The 20,117-nt window shown below is 45.3% G+C and overlaps 1 protein-coding gene across 3 annotated transcripts in view; it reads left to right on the plus strand.

Moving 5' to 3' along the window:
- Positions 1-18,367, plus strand: part of MAML2 (mastermind like transcriptional coactivator 2) — a 211,846-nt gene extending 193,479 nt beyond the window's left edge. For all 3 annotated transcript variants that reach the window (XM_077173969.1, XM_077173970.1, XM_054654864.2), the window contains 3 exons: positions 5,591-5,794; positions 7,799-7,910; positions 13,626-18,367. In XM_077173969.1, coding sequence (XP_077030084.1) covers positions 5,591-5,794; positions 7,799-7,910; positions 13,626-14,608 — 1,299 coding nt within the window. In that variant the 3' untranslated portion in view covers positions 14,609-18,367. The remainder of the gene's footprint in view (positions 1-5,590; positions 5,795-7,798; positions 7,911-13,625) is intronic.
- Positions 18,368-20,117: the final 1,750 nt, after the last annotated feature.

Consider the following 20,117-nt stretch of genomic DNA (forward strand, 5'->3'; position numbering starts at 1 on the left):
AAGCAATCTTCCTGGAATGCATAAAAATATTCTCTGACACATATTAGGGGAAATTCAGCCTATGATAGTATCTTCCACCTGGTTAATTTGGGAGGCTTTTAGATCACTCTATGCAACACCCTTAGAAAGTCATCCACTTTTGCTTGACAAATCATAGGGTGTTCACACTCACTCTTCCAGGCATCTTACTCCAGTGTGACTAGAAGCATCCAAGATGAGGAGTGTAAGGGAATGTTCTTATCATCTAATCTGGGTTCCTAATTCAGTTGTCTAAATTAAACATCTGAAGCCTAATTATACAGCCCCATCTCCCTGTATAGTGAAGGGAGAGCTGCAGCAGGCAGTTTGGAGAGAATCTGCTCTAAGGTTTTTGTTAGAGACCTATACTTCAAGGAGACTCACTTTTATGCTGTGTATTCCAATATGAAAAAAGGTTGAATGAGTTTGAGTTGCTCAGGAAGGTACTGTTTTCCACTCCCATCAAGCTGAACAAGCAGTAAGGCAAGGGAGAATCTGCTTGGCTGTGTTTCTCCCCAGTCTGTCTTATTTCCTTATACACAGATCATATCCTCAGCTGCTGCAGATGAGTTTAACCTCAGGAAATTCTTGTGCTCTCACAGTATACAGTGGCATAGAAAGCAGCCCTCTGCACTCCAGTCAAGAGTGGGAGTTATTCCTAAAAATATGAAAACTCTAGCTTTTTCACTAGAGCTGAAAGAGTTCTTATTTGACAAGCGCTCTGCTGTGGTCCTGCTGAAGTTTTGTTTTCTTGTCTGAGGCAAGGACATAAGCAGGCAGTGCTTGGAGTTCAGACGACCATGAAAAGGCCAGTATTTAGCAGAAAGGGGTGTATCTGCTTCAGCAAAAAAGAGGGGGCTCAGAAGAGGGCTGGCAGGTACTGTGATTGGCTGTTGAGCAAAGCACCCTGTGCTCGGCTTCCTAAAGTTGCATGAGTCAGGCCAGCTCTTCTCAATAAGCCAAAGAGCTTGGCCCAGCAGCTGCAGGAGAGCCTCAGTTTGTGCCTGTGGAAAGGAGCATGCCAGCTGGGGCTGTGGAGGCTCACAGCAGGGGCTCACAGGGCTTTTCTGAAACACTGCAAAACTTGGTTGAACCATTCCCCTTTGCCTCCTCCTCCTCATCCTTCTCTTGTCCCTCTTCCTCTTTCTCCTTTTCCAAGCGCTCAGTTGTTCAGGATGGTTTGCAGTCAAACCAGAAAGCCCCTGAGAAGCTCACACTGTGGGGACAGCCACTGGTCCCTTGAAGAAATCCACAGAGGAGACTTTTCCTTCACCATCCTCACTCTAAGCCTGCAGTGAAGAGCTGCACAAGCCCATGATGCCAATTAACACAAACTGCTTATGAGTGAGGACATCATGCATAGGTTCAGTCACCAGATGAACATGACTTTGCACATCCTTTCTCCTGGCAGCAGCTTTTTGTAAGGCAGGCATCTGTCACTGAGCAGACTTGCATAAATGGATCTGAAGACTTTCCCTTTCTTCTTTTAATTCTTTGTTTCTTTAAGCCATAATTGATGCAAGAGAAGAGCAAAAGTCAGAGCTGTCACTCCCAATCTGATGCAGGGCACAGAATGAGTTGCCCCACAGAGGAACAGAAAGGTGGAAAAATTCCCCATCTCCCCATCTCCTTTTGAGGGAAAAATCTGCAAGAAGCAGAAGCTCATCTTGTGGCACAGATGTCAGGGCTCCTGGCTGGGAAGCAAACAGTCTCTGTGGGCATTGTGGTTTCGTACAAAATTGACCATTGTTTCCCTTCTGTCCCATCAAAATTATTCATCAATTCAAAGCATTTCCAGGAGAAAGAGGGGAAAGGTTTGCACATCCTTTTCCAGCCAACTGTCCTTAGACCTCTTCTGAACTAAGAATGTAGAGACATAAGCTTGCAAAAGGCTTTCAGAGCTCCTGACAAGCTCTGTAGGGAAAGGAGAGGAGAGGAGAGGAGAGGAGAGGAGAGGAGAGGAGAGGAGAGGAGAGGAGAGGAGAGGAGAGGAGAGGAGAGGAGAGGAGAGGAGAGGAGAGGAGAGGAGAGGAGAGGAGAGGAGAGGAGAGGAGAGGAGAGGAGAGGAGAGGAGAGGAGAGGAGAGGAGAGGAGAGGAGAGGAGAGGAGAGGAGAGGAGAGGAGAGGAGAGGAAGAGAAAAAAGGGTAAAAAAGAAAAGTCTATTTTTAAAAGTTCATATATATGTGTTAGAAGCCAAGACATCTCTTCATTTGTAAGAACACAAATCAGCTGCAGCAGGGATAGTGAAAGGCAAATTTGGTCTTAAATGCTTTGTTTTACTGCTAATTTAAACATTTGAACGTAATGTTCTTTATGATGCTTAAGAACAAAACCGCAGTTGTGCTCCCAGCTCTGATGAACTCTCACTGTCTGCCTTTCTGCATCTCAGAGGTTTTATTGGCACTGTAACATCAGACAATGTGGTGCAACACATCTGCTTTGTATGTCGAGCATCACCATGCTGAAGCTTCAGCTCTGGCAGGGCAGATGGAGTTTTGTGGTGGTTGGTGAACACTAATCCAGCCCCAGCTGGCACCAGGGATGGCCCTAAAAGGGCTGTAGGTCATTTGCAGGGCTGGAGGAATGTGGAACATGCACGAGCAGTGCCAACAAGTAGGGCAGAAACTGGGGGTAAGCCCAGGTGGACGTTTGTACCTGTTGGGGGTACAAATGATGCTTCCAGCCTGTCCCTGACACCTGGCTGGCTGGCTGCAGGGATGTGCTCCCCATCAGATCACCTCTTTGGGGGCAAAGGGGACAGGTTACTTTCCTCATGCAGATGGTGGCACCATGCAGGCAAGCACTCGGGGCTCCCCAGCTCGAGGGATGCTGGGCTGCCTCTGCAGCCTGCTTGGTAGAGGTGCCCCTGGGCAAGGGGACAGGTATGACCCACTCCAGATTTTCTCTGGTCAGGGCTTTCTAAAGTTAAACCACATGAACTGCAGCATTGGAACCCAGGAATGACATTAAAAACCAGCTGCTCTAGATGTGTGGAGTTGTAGTAGAGCTGCTGCAGTAAAGCTGGGCTTAGAGCAGGATGAAACAGTTTTACAGAAGCAGGGTAACTCCAGCCAAACCTGCCCTTCCTCCCAGGGATGTCAGAAGGCACACTTTGTCCTGTGCAGGGGCAGAGCCCCATGTCCATGACAGCAGTGTAGCCCTTCAGCTGTCTGATTTGCAGGATGGAAGCGCAGGGTGAGAGCAGGGCCCGATAGCACTGGTTCATGAAGGGTCAAACTGCTGTGCAGCTAGTCTCCTGATTTATTAGGAAACTGTTCTTCCTTCTCCCATTGCAAGGGGAACATCAGCAGGCAGGAGAAGTAACACATCGTAGATTCATAGGCTCACACTGACATTTCATGAACGGCAGAGAAAGGACCAAATGCAAAAAAACCCCCAACCTGGCTCCAAGTTGATGATTTACACTGTTTTCTCAGGGTCTGTTTGCCAAGCAGCTGGTGCTTTGTGCCAATGGCTATTACAGAAGAGCTTTCTTTGATAGATACTGTGAATGAACACTACACAGTTTATCTTAAGACAAAATCCCCCCCACTGCTTATATGGGTTGGTAGGGAATGAGGGAAAGAAAAACTTAGGCTTTGTTGGTTTTTTTACGTAGGACTGAAAGCACATTCGGGGGAGCCTGCACTATCTGTGCAAAAACACAACAGATGAATTCTATTAATGGATGGAACATGTGGCTGGGTTCAAGCTAGAGTTGTCATTTGAATATAGAAGTCAAAGCCAATTTATTGTAACATATTTTTCTTTTCAAAATATTTTAGGAAAGACAAAAAAGTTTGCGCAACAACTTGGCAAGCGGGTCTGTTGAGAGGAGGTATTTTCTATCTTGCAGCTAACATAAGGGCTGAAAAATGTGGCAGTGCCGAGCAATCCTAGATTCCTTCTGGAACTGAAAGAAAGTGTGCAGGATATAATTGTGTAAGAGCCCAATAAATTTGAAGGGTGGGTTTGTAACACTGCCTTGGGGGCTGCAGGTGGCTCCAGAAGAAAGTCAAGGTTTTTATTTCAGTAACAGTCTTCAAATACTTTATCTAACTAGCTACACACTCATGTAGCCCCATCTAGAAGCCAGGGAGTTATTTTAAAATAGAAATACCCATACAATCATTGTGCTTCTTCCATGCCAGATGGTAGAAAGATAAGTGGGATCAGTCTGTATGGAGTGTGTTACTGGGGAGGGGAGGGATGCAAAAGCTAAGGCACAAGAATGAGCTTTCCTGGAGGTTGCAAAGTGCTAAACATCAGTGCTCCGTGGTCGTCAGGGCATGAGTAGGCTACATATGACCAATCCTTGTTTCGATGTCAGCCCATGCTTGCCCAAATGCCCCAGGGGACAGTGGCCATGGAGCAGAGCTTTACGAGGATAGCAGCCCAGATCCTGGCCACTCGAGAGAGTGTACGCCTCCCTGCACAACAGGGAGCATCAGACTCCTGCTGTGAGGTCTTGTGTTGCAAGGCAAAAATGCTGCTGCCTCTTGGGTTATACAGAGTTATGTGGTTGGTTCTTATGGTGAATTGCAGCCAAGTGGGGTCAGAGAATGGATGTATCTCCTGACTATTGTGACCTCTTCAGTGTATCCCATTTTCTTTGTAGCTGTGTGGCTAAGAAATACGTGGGTATTGAGTGATCCAACATAGGCTGAGTATTTTTGTGTGTGTACTGAGAAAGCTACATTTGGTAAAGGCCCAAGTACCAAACACTGCTGGAGCAAGGAGGCAGAAAACACATTAGTGCCAAGGGAAATAATGGCCAAGAGAAAAGGAGCAGCATACTGTCATCCCATGTACATTCTCTTCTTGTATGAGCATGGTTTGAGTCCTCATGTTCCTTCCCCACTGCGCTCTAAGATGACTTTTTGCCATCCCTTCATTATGGAGCTGCACACTGGGAACAGGAAGCAGATCTAGGTCCCTCACAAAGACCAGAGACACCCTTCAAGGTCCTTGCCAGTAACACATTTATTTTACTGAGGAAGTTGATACACTCTAAGCCTATTTAATCGTGGTGCTAATGGGATTCAATTAGCAGTCTCTCAGAGACTGCTCTTGTCAGGGAGATGATGGGACAAATGAAAGCAGCACCATTCACCCCACTGTGAAGTATTAACTTCCCACCTCTGTATTTTCTAAGAATAGATGCCACTTCTACCAATAAGTCTGCAGCTTCTCACTGCTGTTCACCAGATGGTAGGAACCAGCAGACACTGAGTTAGTTCCCCTGTGGTCAAACAAACTGCTGTACAGCCCAATGCACGTTTCCTGAAAGATCCCCAGGACAGCTCTGTTACTTCTGTTAATATTTCCCAAGCTCCTGGTACAATATTGAGGCTTTCCACTGGAGCCACCTGGCACATTTTCAGAGTCTTTCCTGAGGGATGAAGTTACTCAATCCTCTTCTTACTTTGTCATAGCCTTTGTATTGGTCACTTGTCCTGAGAGTCTGTGAGCTGTGTCCTGAGCTTCAGCTAATTACATAAAAAGGATTATTTCCTTTGCTTGACGCTTGTTATTATTTTCATCCTTCATGAACCTTCTCTTCTGTTTCAGGAACAACACTCTGTGGTAGGCCAGGGAGCTGGCCCCACTCCAAGCTCCAGTTCTTGCTCAAATCCAAACACTGGAAGTGGTTACATGAACTCATCCCAGCAATCATTGTTGAATCAGCAACTGATGGAAAAGAAACAGGCTCTGCAACGGCAAATGATGGAGCAAAAACAACTCCTTCTACAGCAGCAGATGTTGGCAGAAGCTGTAAGTTTACTAATTTCTTATTTTACATGGAAAATATTGTCATAAAAACAATAGAAAAGAAAGCCCCCTAAAACTTCAAGGTTGTTTTGGCAATGCCTAGAACGTCAAGAGTGCGCCTTGTATTTTTCAGCACTTTTCTAAGCCTTTTTGAAACCTTCTTCAATCTGTACTAAACAAGTTTTCAAGCTACTGCAGTTTCATTACAAGAACAATCCAAGCATATGCTTGGTTTTGAGACATAAGAATATTGTCAGTGGTTTTCTTTGCAAAATAGACCAAGGTGCACTGCTATGCTACTTCCACCTCAGGGGAAAGTTTACTTCCAGGAGCTGTCACCCAGGCAGCATAGTGTAAAATGCCTGTGTGTGAACAAGGATCAGGTACCTTGATTTTGGGGTTCAACACAAGTTTGTGGGCTTGGCTGGGATTGTGTATGAGTCCTATTTTCTTTGGTTTTATTTTTGCATTTCTAGGTATCTGTAGCCAGTTCTTTGTCCTTTGGTATCTGAGAGACTACTTGGGATTTTCTGGTCATTTTAGGAGACATGGGGGATTCTAGAAAGGAAATATTTATTGACTTTTTGATTCATGCAGAAGAAAAAAGAAGTTCAAAGTCAGCTCTCTGTGCTGCAGTTTTCTGTCAGAATTTTTAGCAGAGCAAAAACTTAACTGCTCTAATAGCTTATCTTAAATAAAATTGAAATTTAATCAGCTTGGCTTTGCTTTTGTATTGTGTACATAGAAATGCACATAAAGCTTGCCCACAGTTTTTACATGAATTGCAGGGATTTCATGGGAGTCTGTCTTCTTCACAAGGATTCAGGTTGAGCAGGATATAAAAACAAACCTTACAAATCTTAATCAGACCCCTCCCTCCCATCATGAATTGTGGAAATGCCCTAAATAACACAAGATTGGCTCTTCTCCCAGTGGTTTCAAGTGTTTCTGGGAGAAGAAAATACAAATTTTTCACTAGAAGGTTCATATACATGCTGTTTTCAGGCAGATTATCTCCAAATTACTCTGATGGACTTACATCATCAGCCAAGGCCTGACTCTTTCACACTGACAAGCTGATTTGCCATTCTGGCAGCTGAGGACAAAACCTGTGCACATTGCACAAGAGGTGTGATGTGATGCTGTCCCAGCAGCTGTCCAGTAAAGGCACATGTGCACCAAACTCACAATTTCCTGCCATGGGGGCACATATCCCAAGGAACCACGTCTCTTGGGTGAGCAGGAGCACTCTGGAGGCAGCAAATCACACTGATGCTGATGAGACATTTAGCATTGACTCTGGTGCCTGCTCTTTTGAGATCTTTATGAGCACAGGCCAGTTAGTCAGATTTCAGTTCAAGGACTTGGCTCTCTCACCAGAGACATGTCCCTGCGAGCTCAACAAAATAAAATCTCCCCAGCTAATATTTTTCCTGCAATCTTTCCTTGCTGTCCTTGCCCCAGTTCTTGTACTCCCAATGTAAGAGGAAAGACCAGCAACTCATACAAGGAAGCACAGGGTAATGCTGAGTGGCATGAAAACAGCCAGCCCAGCACCATCCTTGTCCTTGTCCTAAACCAGGTGTATATCCCTACTGCTGGTATCCCTAGTAAGGAGAGCTGGGGGGAGCAAAAAGCAAGGATTTTACTGGGTTTTGTGGTCACCCCTACAGTGTAGGATGACAGAGTGAGGGAGGGCATGGCTGTGGATGGGTTTGACAAGCTGAAATAGAAATACACTTTGTACTGCAGTGCAGACATGGACATTGTTCTCAGAGGCTGAGAGGAAAGTTGAACCAGACTCAAACACAATGCAAAGATATTTCCATATAGACTTCAGTAGGTGATGGCACAGTTTCACATGTGACTGTCCTGTGGACCAGACGGGGTGAAAGGAAGGAATACTTCACCTTTTACATAACTGAGAAAAGAAAGAGATTGGCAAAACACAGAGACAGGAAAGCAAAAAGAAAAGCAAATTAATGTACTTCTACTCTAATCCTCTAGGAGAAAATAACTCCACAAGACCAGCTGAACAGACACTTGACAAGACCACCACCAGATTATAAAGACCAAAGAAGGAATGTGGTCAACATGCAACAAGCAAACCAATATCCTGGTAAGTACCCATGGCCTCAAAGCAACTCCTTCCTTTCTTCCTTCCTTCCAGCTAGAAGAGCATCCATAAGAGGCAGGCATGCATGGGATGACTGGGGCATGATTTTCTGGATATCTGCTTCAATCACTGCAGAGGCAGTGGGTGGTGGCTGTGCCCTCCTGTGCTATTTACCTCACTGTCCTGCACCACTGAGAAGTGCTGGTGTATGATCTGGTGCTTCATCCAGGCTGATACTGTCTCTCTCAGACATGGGGAAGGAGGAGTTGGTGCCCTTCCCATTAGCACTATCTGGGGCAGATGTGCACCCACATACCTGATGCAGAGGGGTCCTCTTGACTATGCAACCTCACTGTGTTCAGATGCTTTTCTCACATATGTGGTGCACCTTGGTTCAGAGACTGAGATGAGAACCATCCCTCCCTTCAAACAGCAGTTCATGTACAGTGTGAGACTCTCACACAGGTTTTTAAGTACCCCACACAGCACCATCATGAGTGGTAGTTTTGGTGTGTTTAACAGGCTGTGGTCATGGCCTTAGAGCTGCTCTACATGCAGCATTTCAACAGATCAGTCAAACAGTAGAGTAAAAGCCCTTGCTTTCTGCCAGAGCTGCCCAGGGAAGGAAATGCCCAACACTTCAGGACTAGTCCTTTGTTTCAACTCTTGTGCCCTGACCTCCTAGGAGAGTCTAGTTGTTGGAGCACAGGATTGTTTGTTTGGCTTTTCATACTGTTCACCTTGCTGATTGGCTGAGGGCGACTCAGAGAGCAAAGGCAGAGTAAGGAAAAAATGCTGAGGGGAGAGGAGGTGGGGGAAATGCAGCAGATGGGACCAAAGGATGTTTTCTATACTGCAAAAGTGTCTGTGCATATAAGTATAAAAAGAATTCTTTGCCTTCTAGTATATTTTTGTATGCAACATGCTAAAGAAAAAGAAGAGGGTTTTTTTTTGTTGTTTTTCCATAATTATTGTCTCTGCAGATTCAGCCAGTGATCTGAGTATTTCCTTCTTACCTGTACTTTGTAGCACAACATTTTCTGCTTCTATTACAATTTTAATGAGCTCTGAAGTGCAGTTTACTCACATGCCACCCCTCTGCCCAATCTGCTGGCTATGTAGGGATGGGCCAGGTTGGGCCACTCAAGCAGCATTCATGCACTCCTTTGCTCTGCTTACATGTTCTAGCAGTGATAACCTTGCTGCAGCCTGGAAACTGCTGCTTTCTAATGGACCTGGGCATTAATCTTCTCCAGTAAAGTGGCTCAAGCATCCCAGTGTAATATCCCATGGTAAGGGCCCTGCTCGCTGGCTTGGTATCTCCTGTATTCCCAAAATAAATGCTTTGGCAAGCCCAGCATTTTGCTGAGGAATCTTGTGATTTGGTGTGTTGTTTAAAGGTTTGTTCCTGGAACCAAATGATTAACTGAGACTCTTGGCTTTTACTTAAAAACAATCCATTTCTAGGCTGAGACAGAAAATGGAAGCAAGTGCAGCCACATGTGTGAAAGGCTCCAAAGTGAGTAGATCACCATTGTTATGTGGCAGCTCTTGTTGCTGTTAATCTGATGGACTTTCTGCCAGTCTTGTGATATTTGGAGTCGCATCTCCTCGGTTTGAAACATGTGGGGATGGCAGCACTTGTCCATTCAAATCTCAAGTCCCTGCTGAGTGAGCCCCGGGAGGACAGCAGCCTTTCATGTGAGCCTGGGAGAAAGGGCTGTGCTGGGAGCTTCCAGCAGAGCTACCAGAGGGAGTGATTAGGAAACTCTTGCATAAGGGAGTAACAGTAGGGAAACTGTTTCCTTTTTCTGGGAATAGCTTTGCTCAGATCAGGGAAGAAGAAACAAAAAGCTAAATAAAATCGCACAGGCTGGAGAAACTTGGTTGAGTATTTTATTTCCCTATACTTTTCGCCACAGTGCCATGCCATGGCAAGAGACCCCCAAGAAAGGAGCAGGTGAATTGGGTAGAAAAGCTGTTTCTCCAGATTGCTGTAGCCTGGGGTTCCCAGCTGCTGTACAGAGTGCTTCTGGGGAAGGCATTTCTTCCCATCTGGAAGAAATAAGAATGGAAAATACTTGCGTTAAAAATAAAAGCATAAAAATAGCAAAACAAAGAAAGAGGAAGCTTCGTCTTTTGGCAAAAAGTACAACCCCTTCCCAAACACTTGTGTTCTTCAAAAAGTGTAGCATTTGCAGTGTGATGGTAGCCCTGAGGTCTGCTCAACAGCTGGCAGGGTCACCCCATGAGGGGCTTCATCCCAGTGGCAATGAAGTGACTCTACAAACTTGCAGTTCAGTGGAGGGAGAGAACCATCTCTTGAAATGCCACTGAATTCTCTCTTTATTATGGGCTCACAGGAGCAAAAAATCAGGGACCCATCCCTATCATCCCTGAAAAAAAAAAAAAAAAGAAATCACAGAATCACAGAAAGGTTCGGGTTGGAAGAGACTTTAAAGATCATCTAGTTCCAAACTTTCACTAGACCAGGGTAGTCAGAGCTCCATCCAGCCTGGCCTTGCATACTTTCAGGGATGGGACATCCACAACCCTTTCACTAGTCCAGTGTTTCACCACCCCTGAGTAAATTTCTTCCCTATGTCTAAGCTAAACCTCAATTTAAAGTCATTCCCCCTTGTCCTGTCACTGCATATCCTCGTAAAAAGTCCCTGTCTCTCTCTCTCTCTCTCTCTCTCTCTCTCATAGCCACCTTTAGGTACTAGAAATTACTAGATCACCTCAGAACCTTCTCTTCTCCCATCTTAACAACCCCACCTGTTTCAGCCTGTCTTCATAGGAGATGTTACAGTAGTTCCAAAAATGCACAACCCACCAGCAAAGCCAAAGATGGGGCTAATCACGTGGTTGCCAGCTGAGCACTGATTGTGGGAATGTGATCGTCCCTGTTGGGCTAAAAACAGGTGGACTCCCCATAGCATACCCTGTCCCAGGGGCTGCCCAGCTCAGGGACTGAATTTAGGTGCTTAAGTTAAGACAACACAGTTGTTAGGATAATTAGATCCTCTACAGTCCCACTTGCAGCCTGTTTGTGGAACAGGCTGCCTTCCAAGCTAGGGGCAGCTTCTTAATTTAGGTATCTATGTCTATATTGATTTGAAACAAGCACTCTGGTTGTGGAGTCACACTCAGTGTTAATAATGATTTGGGAAGAGTTATTTTTTAAGCCCTTAAGGAAAGAAATGAATCCTTTACATCCATTACTAAATGGAAATAGCATACGTATAAAAATAATGCAGAAAAAGCAGAAATATACAAATTTTTCTTTGGTTCCAGACTGTGGGAGCTGAACATCATTACGGTGAAATTTCAACAGGAACAGTATATTAAATAGCTGTTCCTAAACATAGACTTTTTAAATATGTATGCCCATGATTTGTCTAAAAGAGTTTTAAAAGAGCTGGCTGACGGGTTCTCCAAATTCTTAGTGTCACCTTTTATGTAGTCTTGAAACACCAAGGGAGACTGCTAATGCCATGATAAAAATTAAAAGACTAAGTAGGTAATTGCAGCCCTAGTAGCCTAATGCAGAGTTCAGCAAAACTACTGGGGAGCAGGTACAGCCCAAATAATAAAGAATTAAGGAAGGGGAAGATTTAATTAATTTCAAGCAACATGGACTAATGTTAGAAGAATCTTTTTAAACTTGCATGGTATCTCTTTCAATGAATCCACAACTTAAAGGCAATAGTTGTTCAGGTTATGTCCCTTAAAGCATCTGACTTCTTACTGCCTATTTTGGTTAAGAAACCTGAGTGGCACAGAATTAACATAGCTCAAAAGGAAATGGCTGACAGGTCTTCAGATATCACCGTGGGCAGGCTGTGTGATTGAAACTGGATAGGCAAACATTGTCCCAGATGATGCTGAACTGGAAAAATAGAGCTTACTTTACATCCACAATGGAGATGTGCAAAAGTTATTGCTGTGACCAGCTATGATGTACAGCTCTGAAATCAACATCAAAAACTGCCACATTCTGAAGGGACTTCCAAAGGATCAAGGGACTGGAAAACATGCCACACACTGAGACTGAAGTATCTGGAGAATGCTGCAGGCATGACACAGTCTCGAAGCACTGTGTAGTAGGAAGGAATTTATGATGGACCAACTAATAAAATTAGTCACGCAGACCAATATATAATAAGATTTGGTGATGAAGCTGAAGTTAGTCAAATTCCATCTGGTTTTGCCATATGTACAAAGGATCTAACCAAGGCAATGTCTCATGCCCAAAAATTGCTATTAGTTGCACCCTATGAAACAGCAAATCTCCTCGTTCCTCCTCTGGGAAAGGCTCAGAGAATTCCTGAAATGCAGTGGTACCTTGGTAGCAAGCTCATTTGACAGCTTTTCTCACACTTTGAGGGCCACCCAAAGATGTGTGAGAATTTAGCTTGTACTGTGCCATGTGGCACAGATTTCCTCGGCTGACCCATACATTCTGTGAAGAAACATTGCCTTTCATTTGCCTTGAACCTGACTTTTTTGAGCTGTGCTTCTTGTAGGGTTTGTACTGGAAGCAACAGTAGCAAAGGGAATTACAATGTGGAGCAGCTGGTTGTGTGCAGAAAGGATTCTTCACAGTGCCATCTACACTGGCTGAGTTTAAAAAGTGGTTGGTCTTTTTCAACCAGTCTCTCAGGGATTAATTCAGTCCTGCACTGCATAAGCACTCAGCTTTCATGGTATAAGTGACCTACTGTGGCCTCAAACTATGGCAATGTAGCCAAAGAAGTGAGCTTTTGTTGAGGTTTGGCAGCTGAAGGCAAGAAAATTCTCTCTTCTTGTCATCCATTGGCAGTTGTTAAGTACAGGAAAATCCTCCATTGGGCAGAATCAGCCAGGAGTGATCAATTCCTGCCAACTCATAACTTGTAGTTTTCTGATGCACAAAAGGTTCAGGTGCAGCAAGCGCTGGCACATCATGTGTGGCTCCCTCACTGGCAAGTCTGTTTCTGCAGGGGCAAATAGCCATAAGCCCAGCTGGGAAGAGAGTTTAGAAAGGGCACATGTGGGGCTCACCAGGCACAGCACTGGGTCATGTCCCCATGCCTGCTCAGCCACCACGTGGGAGGACAGGCACGTCACAGACTGGACTGAGCTCCTGCCCCAGCATACGGCTGCAAATGTGTGAGAGGCACTCTTGGCTCCTGCTGTCATCTGGGACAGACATTCCCAAACAAAGGATGGATAATGCTGCTGTAGGTGTTTAAGAAAGGTGGAAAAGAAGTCTGATTAAAGTGCCTCTCACTCCCCATTGTCTCTAGAGGAAGCCAGGATGAGCCATGCCCTGTAAGGAAAAGTTATTGATCTCTGATCAGTTAGAGAGGCTTTGTCCTGACGTGTCTAGTGCTTCTGTAAAGGAAGGCAGGAAAGTCTTCTCTTCTGCCCAGTGGTTCTGTCTGTCCTTCCCTGCTCCAATATTTCTCTTACAATGAGCATCAGTTTTGGCTCATGTGCTCTCCTCTGAAGGTATGGAAAAACCACAGGTGGCTTAGTATAGACCAAACCAGCCTTTGGATGATAGGCATCTTCAAGGCCTTGAGCAAGTTCATGTAAGTCCTCTTAAGAGCAAGTGTCTTCTTCAAGAAACTCTGCTCATAGAAAACTGGATTTTTGAGCTGTTGGTATTTGAATGACACCACATATTGATGCACCCACGCTTGTTGTAACACTTTGTTTTCTTCTTTCCAGGTGGTTCACCAGCTGTGAGCATGAGCTCCAACAACATGTCCTTATCCAACCCAATTTCAACTCACAGCATCATGCCCCAGAGCTCCAGCCTCATGTCCACCCCTGCTGGAACCCGAATGCCTTCTGTTCCTGCTGCTCGGAGTTTGGGCTGCTACGGGAACCTTCCTTGCAACCAACCAAGCACATACAATGTGACTTCAGGAATGAACCAAATGCAGCCACACAGAAACCAAAATCAAGTTCTGCCCAGTCAGAATAACCCCATGGTGTCCCGACAGCAAACCATGACCCAGGGGAACAACGGGGCAGCTTTTGGGACGGGGTCAGTGGTCAACACTCAGCAAATAAGGCCAGGCTTGACCCATGGAGCGACAGCTATCCCTGCTCAACGGCCGGCCAATGTGATGATCACGGCCACTGCCAATGCCCAGAACTGGGCCCCGCAAGAGGCTGCAGTGAAGCAGCAGGATGCACTGAAACCTGCAGGGGTGCGTTTCCCCACGGGCACTCCATATCCTAACCAGTCTTTGCAGCGCAGCGTAGGCAACCAGCATTTTCCTCAGCGTGCATTGGCACCTCCTAACCAGTTACCGGCGGGAGTCCAAATGAGGCCCCCTCTAAACCAAATGCACCAGACTCTAAATGGACAATCTGCTGGCTCGCTACGAGGGCTCAGCATAAGACCCAATCAGCTGAGAGGACAGACTGTGCCTGCCTTGAATCAGCCAGGAACAAGTATGACACCGCCATCATCTCTGCCATCAACTGGTTTCACAACCACCAACCAAACCTCCCGGGCGTACCAAGGAAGTGAGCATGGCAGTGACCTAGCATTTGACTTTCTGAACCAGCAAGGGGACAGTATAGGACCTGCGCTCAACAGTGACACGGATTTTATAGATTCTTTACTGAAAACAGAACCAGGTAATGATGACTGGATGAAAGACATCAACCTCGATGAAATTTTAGGGAACCACTCGTAAGTGACAGTACCAAGAGGGAACCAGAGGAAGAGGCAGAAAGGACATTAGCTTTCTCTTTAGATACCAACAACTTGCTTCATTAATTTACACTCCAGTAACTGGGCTGTCCTTTAAAATACAACATAGAGCAACTGCCCTGTTTGAAGAGTAGCTCTAGGAACAAAACTGAAGTGACAGTCTAAGTGATATTCCTGCCTGCCACAAAGGAGTGAAAACATGTGAAGGGTCTGTTCTCCAGACCTGTGCCCAGCCCATTGCAAACTCATTGGTTCTTCTCAGAGGAGCTCCGGGAAAAAAATGGTTCAGCTTCCCACACATGGAAGCACCAGACAGTGGTATGAGCTGTGGAACATCAGTTCTCTGAGTGCAAGTAAGGCCCCAAGTGCTCCACAGCTCTTCAGTCATCTTGTTCACAGCCCTTTACTTCCTTGGGACTTCTCAGCCCTGACAGCATCAAGCCCTGTGTAAATCTCATGGCATTACAAAAACTGTTTACTTCTGCACAGTACAAACTTACATTTGCCTTCCCAAATGATTTTGTTATAAACCTTTTGTAGCACACAGCAGGATAAGTGGTCTCATCCAAGGGAGGAAGGAAACAGATCATCCAGCGTGTTATTTGGTGTGCTCTAGCATTTGCGTTCTCCCTTTCACCAGTGTTTGCAGTGAGTATTAGAGGATGCTGCTGTTCTGCCAGCAGCACAGTCATTCTGGGCATTGAGGGAAACATAAGATGAACTACTTCCAAAGCTCAGGATCCTCACTTTGCCACCTTGCCCTTCCCCAAGGACTCCAGTGACTTAATAGAAACCTGAGTGAGAAGGGTGCTCATGATTTGTCCCTGACTACTCTCCCAGTCCAGCTTAGAGAAGGGCAGATACCTAAAGTGGTTCAGCTAAGCCACTGTCCTTGTTTTCATCTCAAATCACGGCGAGTATCAATCAGGTATCAATCAGCCCGATCTTTTTCTCTCAAACAGTTTTAGCCCAGATGAAATGCCATCATCTACCTGCCAGGGGGGAAGCTGCCATTTTGATTGCACAGCATTTTGGTTCCATCCTGTTTTCTCCTTTGCCATATGGGGAGAGTTGAAAGAGTCCTGCTGATGGCCCAGGTCCCCACAGCCTCTCTCTGGAGTAAAAGAGCTCTGCCCCTGAAACTAGCATGCACATCAATTATAACTCACAGCAAGAGGCTCCATCAGCCACATCTGTGCTTGTACATGAAACAGTTCTGGGGATTAATTCTGGGCACTGGACTCAATCATCTGTTCTGGGTTTGGGGATGGACCAGCTAATTTTGTCCTGAGCAGTTTCTGTGCATAGAAAGAAGATATACTGGGGCAAGGACCATTCCCATGAGCAGTTTGCAGCCACCTTGCCTTGAAGGCTAACAGAGCAGAGCAGTAAGGATGCAGGCTGTCCCACACCTGCCAGGGAATAGTCTTGACTATATTAAATTCTTTGCTATAGGCTTGGTCAGAAATGGCATCAGAAGGATATGCTATGTCACTACAAAGCAGCTGCACAGTGATTCAGACAGGATTCATGGATGGGAACAGATCTCACAATTCAAATGAAAGTGCTGTTCTTTCAAATGATGGGGTGCAATGTGTTTCACAACCTCCTCTGAATTAGCTAAAACTAGATGTGGCAAAGGAATACAATGCCTACGTTCCCATGCCTTGGTGCCAAGAGGCATTGCTCAGCCCGTGCAAGTGCTTTATTCATCCTTGTTAGTGGCACTGGGATGAGTAGACTATTTGACAATAGCCTCTGCACTTATCTGACCTACTTCTTGTGAGAGGTTTTAATAAGGCTTTTCCAGTTATTTCACCCTGTCATTTCAAATGGGCACAATTTTTCAGGATGTTTCAAGAAGCATCGTCACACAAATGAGCACCAGCACCTCCACAATAGGTGTAACATGGGCATTTAGTTAGATATGCCAGTAGAGGCTGTTCATTCCCAGAGAAATAAGAGGGACAAGAGAGCCTGCTGAAGAGTCCCTTCTGCCAGCCCAGCCAGTGATCATTGCACACCTCTGCATTGTGTAACGTGGTGACTCAGCTGCCCAGAAAGCTCCCTCTTCTCCCCAGGTTTGGTCAGGGTGCATGTGATCCCTCTGATATATCAGTACAAGTTTTTTCAAGCCTTTGAAAAGCTTTTCAGCTCAGGCCACTGGGGTCCCACCTAAGCTTGGAGAGATACAGATGCGATATAACAAACATGTCCCGTATAAATCGTGCAAAACTAGACTGAAGCAGCAGCTGCATGAGTTTGAAGTGAAAGGAAGATTGGCTTCTCTGCCTCACACACTGCCTGCCCACGAGCAGGTCAGCAGTGACTGCCAGCACACTGGTAGGGACAGACAGCTGCCATGGATGCCACTGAGGCCAAGGCTGAGTTAGCATCACCATCAGCAATGGGCACTGCAGTCTGGTAACTTCAACTACCCTCACATGCCATTGAAAAAGCCACCACTGGTTTCTGTATTAGGGCCAGACTGATTTCAAGGTCCTTGAATAATGCAAAAAAAAATTGTTCAGCCGAGGAACTGGTCCCAAGGAGGCAGGAGTTGGACTCAATGATTCTCGTGGGTCCCTTCCAACTCAGGATATTCTATGATTCCAAGGTTCTATGGTATCATGCAGTGGTGGACTCAATGCTGAGTGTTGTCCTGTTGGCCTCAGCCTGAGTGCAAAAGACACTGGGCTGTGAGTGCCATCCCTGGGAGCAAAATTACATCCTGTCTTAAGTAAATTCAAAAAAGGTAGAGGCCATTTCCAGTCCTGTATATATATGCCTGATGCATTTGAAATGAGAGCTCGTGAAAGACTCTAGCAACCAAAACTTGAATCTAGTATCATTTCTTCAGAACACTTGCATCTGAATGGAGCTAGTGTCTTTTTTTTTCTTTCTTTGCAATGGCTAAGTGCACTACCCTTAAAATCTATTTTTCATCATTGACTGGGCACTCTTCACAGTATTGGGTTGTAAATATAAAGAATTATTTGTTTTGTAAACTTTTGTAAAAACAACAACAAAAAGTAATAATATTTTGGTAGGAATAATAAAAATCATATTATTTGGGTTATATTTATACATATGTGAAATAAATATACTATCAAAAAGTTGTATTTTATACAAAAACTCAACTGTTACCTTTTGTATTCTATATACAAAGTTTTGTATGATATGATTGTTTATTTTTATCTGCAGATTTCAACTTTGGGTTTTGGGGGAGGGCAGAATGGGATCTTGGTTAAATAGCTGGGTCTGACCCCAAGCTCACTGAAACCAATGGAGTTTTTCCATTGCCTTCACAGGGCTTTGAATCAAGCCTTTAAATCACCTTCAGATATGTTTCACATCTGAAGCTCTCTGGAAACCTCAACATGAAAACATTCCAGGTTTCAAATTTTTTCCCCAAAAAAGGCTTTTATTATTATAATTATTGTTATTATTGTTATTTCAGCTGTTGGGAGGCAGGTGGGACCTATGTAACTGTCATGTCCTTGTTGCATGTATGTCTGCTTTATATTTTCCCCATATTATAAACCAGTGTTTCTCTATACAGACTGAAAAGAAAAGTTGCTGTACAGAAATGTTTGTGTTTATGCATTTTTACATGTGGCTGTATATACCTCCTACTACTATGCAGTGACACTTATTTGACTCCATTTATTTTTCACCTAAACATGAATAGTATGTTTTTCAGTAGCTATCAAAACTCTGCCAAGTAAATCAATCAAAATTATCCCAAGTGTCTCTTCTCTTACTATGAATTTTATATTGAATGCCTGTTTAGTCAACTGCTCATTCATCTGAGTAAATTAAAATTTTGATATTTTAGGAGGGGGGAGAGAAAAATGAACATCTGGCAGCTTCCAGGAGCTCAGCCTGCCTCTTTGCCAGAGAGCTGTGATATTTTCCTACTGGCTAAAGATGTGGTTTCACTACCAGAAAAGGTTAACAAATAATGGTTAATAAAAATGCTATCTGTTGAATGGGTTGATAGAATCTTGCAACAGAGCAATTTGCCTTGGGATTCTGCAAAAATTGAAGCTGAGAACTGTGTACCCCCAAGAGTCAGTTACCCCAAGAGGGCCAGCTAGGTTCCCAAGCCCATGCCCTGCCCTGGATCATACCCTGGAGATATTTGCCCCACTCCCCTCACTATCAGAGACCCCTAATGAGAAGCAGAAATCAGCCAACTGGCTTCTCCTTTCCTCCTTGCCTCCTTCACATTACACCTTGTTCTAGCCTAAAGAGATTCCAGCCTATAGAGATTCCAGCATGTACAACATCACATTGGGTTGCAGGCTGTTTCACACAAGCATTCATCCCTACCAGGCTATTTTTAGAAGGTCAGCCCTGAGGAAGTGTCCTGTTCCTCGAGAGGCTTTCCGGGCTCCATCTCCAAGTGGGTGGCTCTTCCTGCCCCATGAACTGAGCAGAAGGGGTGGTGGAGGGGATGTTTCCAAGGGACAAATGTCAGCACATCACTGCCCGTGCTCAAAGGCTGCCTTGTGCTATTTTGAGATGTAGGGAAAAAAAAAGAGGGCTCCCCACATCTTAACTGCTTCACTGCTGGTGGTGATGATGAGGGACTGCCATGCAGCACATCCACCCTTTTAGTCCCTGTCTGCTCACCTTCCCCTACAGGATAAGTGGGAAGGCACCTCCCTTGGCTGCCCCTCACAACACCAGCTCTACTGGCTGCTGCCCTCAGGTTTTTTGCTTATGTTGCTGGGTCCCTCCATTGTATCTGACTCCATTGTATCTGACTCCTACCCACAAATGGCTCCTTTGTCCTGCCCTGGAACCTGGTGCTTTCACAGGAGGGATGGGGGAGGATGCTGGCAGATGCTCAGTGTCCCACTGTAGAGGCTGTGCCCATAGTCCTGATCCTGGGTGGACATGCTGAAGTGAGGAGGTGCCCAGGAGGTGTGTGGCTCTCTCCTCACTTCAGCATTTCCAGCATGGGTGATAGAAAGTGCTTCCCTTGGGGAAAATAAGGTACAGCCCCACTCATCCAAAGGTAAATCTGAAACAAATCAAGAAACACATGTCCTAAAAGTGTGTCTTTTCTATCTCAGCTGTAAAGGTAAAAGGCAAGGCAGGCAGAATGTGGGAGCATCAGGTAGGGCTGTCATCCACCAGCAGAAGGTTCATCTTTGCCAGTGAGCTGAAAAACAGCCTGGGACCCCTGCCTGTCTCTGGAGCATGGTTGTCTGTGCCACCAGGCTCTGAGTCCCTGGCAGTGCTTGATGGCCACGACCACGCAGGTCTCACAATCAAAAGCCATTCCCACTGTGGGTGCAGGACTAGAGGGGTAAGACAATATAAAATACAAGTCACCCAGTGCCACACAGTTTCCTTGCCAGAAAATGTCCTCAGGCCTGTCTCCTGTGCCCAGGGAGATGTAGCCAGTGAGGCCACATGGAGGAGGTGTGAGACATGAGTGGCAGTGAATATTTTCCCTGCCTGGCCAGATGCAGCACAGC

The sequence above is a fragment of the Agelaius phoeniceus genome, chromosome 2 (genome assembly GCF_051311805.1).
Source record: "Agelaius phoeniceus isolate bAgePho1 chromosome 2, bAgePho1.hap1, whole genome shotgun sequence".
Classification (NCBI taxonomy): Eukaryota; Metazoa; Chordata; class Aves; order Passeriformes; family Icteridae; genus Agelaius; species Agelaius phoeniceus.